This window comes from Musa acuminata, chromosome BXJ1-2 (genome assembly GCF_036884655.1).
Source record: "Musa acuminata AAA Group cultivar baxijiao chromosome BXJ1-2, Cavendish_Baxijiao_AAA, whole genome shotgun sequence".
NCBI lineage: Eukaryota > Viridiplantae > Streptophyta > Magnoliopsida > Zingiberales > Musaceae > Musa > Musa acuminata.
In genome coordinates, this window is record NC_088328.1 from 21838730 (window position 1) to 21845000 (window position 6271).

The 6271-nt window shown below is 44.8% G+C and overlaps 2 protein-coding genes across 9 annotated transcripts in view; both read right to left on the reverse strand.

Moving 5' to 3' along the window:
- Positions 1-5079, reverse strand: LOC103972810 (E3 ubiquitin-protein ligase WAV3). 7 transcript variants are annotated; one of them, XM_065091942.1, is made up of 6 exons: positions 4941-5079; positions 4299-4353; positions 4101-4182; positions 3419-3660; positions 2317-2397; positions 1-1569 (listed from the first exon to the last, which is right to left on the reverse strand). In XM_065091942.1, the coding sequence occupies exons 4-6, from the start codon at positions 3515-3517 to the stop codon at positions 238-240; spliced, it is 1512 nt and encodes a 503-aa protein (XP_064948014.1). In that variant the 5' UTR covers positions 3518-3660; positions 4101-4182; positions 4299-4353; positions 4941-5079; the 3' UTR covers positions 1-237. The 7 variants fall into 7 exon arrangements, with proteins under 7 accessions (XP_064948014.1, XP_064948004.1, XP_064947992.1 ...); XM_065091932.1 differs by having other exon boundaries at positions 3419-3663; XM_065091920.1 differs by having other exon boundaries at positions 4101-4217.
- Positions 5080-5181: 102 nt separating this feature from the next.
- Positions 5182-6271, reverse strand: part of LOC103972829 (APO protein 1, chloroplastic) — a 3372-nt gene continuing 2282 nt past the window's right edge. For both annotated transcript variants that reach the window (XM_009387203.3, XM_065091967.1), the window contains exon 3: positions 5182-6271. This exon is cut by the window's right edge and continues 14 nt beyond it. In XM_009387203.3, coding sequence (XP_009385478.2) covers positions 5448-6271 — 824 coding nt within the window. In that variant the 3' untranslated portion in view covers positions 5182-5447.

Sequence of the window (6271 nt, forward strand, 5' to 3'; positions counted from 1 at the left end):
TAATGAGAAACAAATGATTCTAACTAAGCATCTTCTTACAAATGGGGAGTTCAGCACCATGGTTGACAGTATGAACTCTTTGCTGAATTGTGATTTCATGACTGAAACCAAGAAAAGCATGCAGATTTGAAATGATAAGCATCCAATCTATATATAGATCTGGACATCATCATCAGTACGCCTGCTGCTACCAAAGCTTCCACAAACTGCTGCAAGGAAGTCTCAGCGGAATCGTCATCACGCCTTGTGGCCATGCAAGTGCTTCGCCCATCGTCGAGCCATGAGTGGATCAAGGTAATCCCAGCTTTCGACGCACCTGCTTCTTCCTCTGAGGCTGAAATCACTGCCTCCAGCCTCGCATTGTCCATCGCTTCTGCTCTCGTCCCCGGTCTCCACCACTACTTCTCCGGTTCTTAGCCTCTGCTCTGCTCCTCCTTCGATGTAGCTGTAGCCGACAGTGAGGAACCCACAATCGCCGAACAAATCCAAGGGAATTCTCCTTTCTTCACCACCTCTCAGCTCCCCCAACCTCACCAACCCTCCCCCGTCTCCAATCCTCAGCTGGGTCTCCCTGATCACACCTCCGAGCAATCTAGCCAAGAACTCTTCGAACTCATGCATCACAAAGCCGCTTGTCATCCCGAACCCGAAGCCGATGTGGAATCTGTGAACCGGGATGGGGAACTGCAGGTCCCTGCACACGTAGCTTCGGCTCGGATGGTCCGAGAGGTGGAGGATGCAGGACAGTGGGTTGTGGTGCCTCCGGTCTTCCAGTATCTTGACTCCTTTCCGAAGCCCTTCTGTAGGCTCAGCTTCGCCGAGGTAGATCAGGCGATCGATGACCTGTAAAGCGGCCCGCTTCCCTTGCGATGTCATCCGCCTCAGTGGGAAGGTTCGAGTGGCGGTGATGGAGTAGGTAACGATGGCCAGCCGATCAACGGGGCGCAGCCAGAAGACCACAAGCGCCATGGATTGCTTCAGCAGCCTCAGATGCGGCCCGTTCGGGCTGGCAACGAGGACAAGGTCCGTCGGCTGCTGAGGGGACAGAGTCACAGTGAGGTAAGCCCTCCTCTGCGCGTATGGCGAAGCATTCTGCTGCGGGAACGCCAGTCTGGGGGAGCTTGCGAGCTGAAACCGGTGGTGCAACGGCATCAGACGCGCGCATGGAGGAGGCCCGAGAGCGAGGTGGTCGCTCGCCGGCGTCGGAGCGGGAACGACTGCGAGGCCGAGCCGGGGATGACCAGGGACGTGCAGGGCGTCAGGATCCACCGGGTCGTCGTCGTTGTAGCGAGTGGAACGGAGGAAGGACAGGCGGTTGACGCGCGAGGAGGCGATGGAGTCGTCAAGGATGCGGAGGACGGGGTCGGTGCTGCAGCCGGCGGCGAGCACGGTGGAATCGCGAGGGAGATGGGACCAGTGCGCGCGGCAGATGGGGCATGTGATGCTGCCGTGGCGGACGTTAGACGCGATACACGCGAAGTGGAAAGCGTGCATGCATTGGGCCGTGAAGATTGCGTCGCTGCTGCCATCGTCCAAGCTGAGCGGCTCCAAGCATATTGCACATAAGCTCTGCATTTAGAACATCATCTGATTGTGATATGATCCTTCAAAGATATTTGACGTATACTCTAATCCTCACTAATACTTACATATGATGATAAAACCTTACTAATATGATATTAAGTGAAAAAGTAGGGTGCAGTAAAAGAATTCACATGATGGGACTTTTCATGGGAACCGTCCAGCCGAACTCCAGTACGGGATCGACCGGACCACCATCCTGAAATAGTTAAATCTGCACCGTCCGATCCGATCGGTGGTGCCAAACCCGACTGTCCTACGGCCGCGGAGCACACAGCCTGCTACACCCAGTAACGGGACATAGGGTCCCGCCACCAGCCCCTGTAGCAGTCACAGTGGTTCCAAGAGGGGCGAGGTTTTGGCGAGTAACCCTATGCATGCCGCATGATGATATCATAACGATGGACAGAAGCACGCAGAGGAACCCGCATTCTGTTGTTGAGCTTTAGATTCTTCTTCTTGTGTTGACATTTGTTGCAGCAGCAAAAACTAACAGAAAGTCTAGACAAGATAAGTTTGACTCAAAGCAGCAGCTCTAAGATCACAAAAACTCTTATGCTTCTCGGACATCAATGAGCTAATGAAATTGAAAAAGTCATTTTGAGATAAAAAGAACTCATAGCTACAGAAACCACTGAGAAAGAAATTAAGGTGGATACTATACTTAGATTCTTTGATAACAGAAATATAGGAATAGGATGGTGAAGTTGAATAGAGGAAGAAAAGATTACATACCTTCGCAGCTGTTGCTTCTTTTGGCTCCTCTGATTCTTCCCCTTTTCCTTCATTGCCGGTGCTGGTCGCAGAGCAAGAAATCTGGATTCACGGGAACAGACTCAAAACACTAGAGAAAGGTTGGAGACAAATAGCAGGAAATATTTTTCTTGATTTTGTCTTTTTATTTCTTTTTAGGGAACCCCAATTATTAGACATAAAATGATATATGCAAATTTATAAGCATGAGATAGGAAGACAATATATTGGCATCATGGCATGAGTTCAAAGTCCAAAATAAACTAGAGAAAAGGGTGTGTATACAAACGATAAAAATTTTCCTGACACACTCCTTTTTCTTAAAATAAATCAAGATAGCCTATCATTGTTGCGCGAAAATTGAGACAGCCGATGTCTATAAAATAGCAAACTTCCAAATATCAAAAATTTTATTAAGAAATGAGAAAAAAAAATATTTATTGGGTTACTGGATACAGTACAGTTACTATTAATTGGATCTGTTACAGGACAGAACAATAAATATATTCAGTTCAGATAGAGAAGAGAATTAAAGCGGAAAGATGACCAATTCGAATGCAACAAGTTAGCTTTATGGGAAAATTTCGAATGGAGACCCAGTGAGAGGAAAGATCAAAACTAGTTTATATCTGGTTAGAAAATAGGGGAAATGCAGTCTACATTCCTCTGGAAAGAAGACATGTAAGAATACTACTTATAAAAATTTGATCTTTTTTCAATACTTCGGCGGAGAGGAATTCAGAAAAATAGAGAGGAATGAGAACCAAACCCAAAATCCGATTTTTATAGAGAAAACTGTGTAGAGAAAACCAAAGAAAAGCCAGATTTCTAGGAGAGAGCCGAGTAAAGAGTAATGCAGCATATTTAGGTAGCAAAAAACTGTTTTTGAAAGAGGAGCAAAGTAGAACTCAGTAAATAGAAATCCAAGGCGGCATTATGAAAGAAGAGAGGGGAAAAGACGGAAAGGAACACACAGCAGAGTAGAAGAAATGCTATTTCTGAGATCAAACGACTGAGGAAATGAAGATGAAACAGAGAAGTGAATGAGGGAGATATGAAGGAAACATTGGAAGAGAGAGCATACAGTTTTAGTCCGTCGAAAGGTAAGTCTCTCTTCGGAGAAGGAAGCGCAAGGGAATCCAATCCTCTTCACTGCTCGTTTCCATCTACATGCTCCACCCATTGTAATCTAATGCGCTCTAAAAACTCTCCGTTCTTCTCTGCTCCTATTCTCCTCTCCTGCTGCGGCTGCTGTTTTCTTATTGGTTTGGTCTCTCTCTCTACTTTATTCATGCAGACATGGGGGCCCCACTTTTGCTCTGTCTTCTGCTGCTTTTCACCGAGAAGAGTGCCAGTTTAGTTCAATAAGATGCAGTAATCCATCCTAAGAATGGTGGCTTAACAGTCAAAGATGGTCAAGCAAAGTCTGCTTTATCTGTGGTGGTTCAGAAACAGATGCACAAAGGACAAGAACCTGAAGTTAGACGGGCAGTGGTTAGACTAAGTCCAGAAATCTTATGACTCATATTAGAAGCAGTCAAATCAACCACTGGAAATGGAAGAACAATTCTAGAAAAGAATTTGCTTTCCTGAAGCAACACGATGGCGTGCATAGTTAGCAAGCTGCCTTCAGGAATGCCGTCATCCATTTGTGTCTTCTTCCGTATGCAACATCAGTGAAGAACTCCAATTTTTGAAGTGATTGGTCTTGAGTACACAAACCACTAGATGTTGAAGGAGATAAAAGAAAAGGCTTTTGTAGTCACCTTCGCCTGCGAATTAGTTTCCGCACACTTCAAATCGCTTCCTTGATTCGCCGTTTCCTCGGGAAGACCTCACGGCTATCTTCTGCCCCGGAAAAATAGCCAAGCATATCTTTGTGTCTGCTCTTTGTTGGGCTATGGAGAGTCAAAAAGGAAAGAAAGATAAAGGGAAAGAAGACACGAAGAAAGAAAAGTGATCACCTCGTCCTCACGCCGATGAACACAATTAACCAGACTCCTTATCATTCTCTCTTTTCTGTATAGAGTTAACGAGATAACTATAATTTGCATTATATACCAACATGAAATGCACTGTAAGCAAAGTTGATAGCAGCCATTATGATTATTGTTTGTCAACAAAGAGAGAAAGAAAGTGTCATATAACTCTTCAATGCAGTTTACAGAAAGAACATAATGTTCCGTAAACATTTCCATACAGTTAACAGAGTATGAGCTTTACCTTGGATGATGGTGTAAGCCTTATTAACTAATTTGTCTTTGGTCATCCGGAGAAGCAAAAGAAAAGGTCTTTAAACAATCAGCTTCTTTTTATGCAGGACATCCTAACCCTAAAATTTCAATCATTCATTGTAGCTGTGGCTTTTCACAAAGCTCTTCACAGCCCCCAAAAGAATCCAATCCAGTGTTTCCATAGGTTTACATCTTTCTGTCACTTTTCTATGTACTGAATACTATTGCCAAATGAAAGTCTGCTGGTAAACCTATTAGTATCCTTTTTTGCTTAGTTATAATTCATGTGACTGAAGTTCTGTGATTGTGCATGTTCTCAAAATTTTGAAGAACATTAAAGAAGTGTATGCACGAAGGGGATGAAGTACTTACAGAGAACAAACTAAGTTTGTCATGAACTTGATAGATAAATGAACTCCAATATGCCAGCATAGTCCATGATGGAAAGATCAAAAGGCACTTTACATCTGCAAAATCATGTTGAGTAGCATCTGAGATCCAAGCATGAGGCCTGCAGAGCTCCCTAGCTAAAACATGTAGGAAAATCTGTCAAGTAATAACTACAATCGACATGGACATAATTGTAAAAGAAAGCAACAGCAACACAAAAGAATGAGCTCCAACACATCTTTAAACAGGAATATTATCCTTGATTCCTATCTACAATATGGAATGTACATGGGTTAAACTCATGACTTTGCCATCCAATGCATACCAACTTTGACAACACGAGATCTAGACCAAGTATACCAGGAAAAAGGCAAAAACAGTAATCTTGGATTTAGGTTTAAATATTTTGAGCTCAAGAGGTTAAGAGTGCACTAAAGCCAAACGAAGGTTAAATCATGATGGATGAACATTATTCCTGAGTTCAACCAGTTATGCTACCAATCGGGCTTCTTCTGTGTCTGGAATTATGATGTCCAGCCTCATCATAGGTTTGTAACTCTCAGGAATTTCTGCCCCTGCTTGTACACACACCTCTACAACCGCTGGAGCTTTACCATGGTACCTTCTGAGAGCAGTCTGCAAAGGTGGTCCATGTGGATCACGTAAATGCCATACATAATTTTGGGGGATCACCTCATCCAATATCGCATCCTGCCACCCGTGCTTCCCATCCCTCCATTGGTGCTTGAAGGCCCCACAGAGCTTTGCATTATGTCCCCATGGACCTACATGCACCTCAGAGCAATAACCACAAGCTTTCACTGAATACTTCTTCATCAGCTGCCTCACACCACATCTCACACTGCTGTATGCTTTCAAAGTCCTTTCAGCAAGCCTTCTTGTATCGGATGCTGACAATGGCGGTTGCTCAAATTGGGCTCCATAGGTGTCCAGCTCTGCAAGGAGTGACATGCAATTTTCCGAGAGGTGTGGCTTTGGTTCCTCCACATATCCACCTCTGTCGATCACTTTTTTCCCAAGCATTCGGATCGGAGAAGTCCTTCTGCGCGAAGGGTATTCAGGAAAATCGACACCTGCCTGAATACATAGCTCTACAACTGCAGGGATTCTATCGTAGTCAAACCGAGTCTCATGCTTGATGCGTCGACCAAAGGGATCAAAGAGGTGGTATGATTCAATAGGGATGAGAACATCATTAATGGAACCTTTAACCCAACTGTGGTAGCTTCTCCGCTGCTCACTTCCAGTGCCATGACAGTCTTGAATCTGGTGGCCAACTGGACCAACATGGA

What these genes read in the sequence shown, in the direction of transcription:
- LOC103972810 (XM_065091910.1), bottom strand. Translation starts at nt 3,517, where the DNA reads ATGGGTGGAGCATGTAGATGGAAACGAGCAGTGAAGAGGATTGGATTC. An exon ending in CCTTTCGACGGACTAAAACT is followed by an intron (nt 2,398 to 3,418) that starts GTATGCTCTCTC and finishes CCGTGAATCCAG; the next exon opens with ATTTCTTGCTCTGCGACCAG. An exon ending in AAGAAGCAACAGCTGCGAAG is followed by an intron (nt 1,570 to 2,316) that starts GTATGTAATCTT and finishes TTCTAAATGCAG; the next exon opens with AGCTTATGTGCAATATGCTT.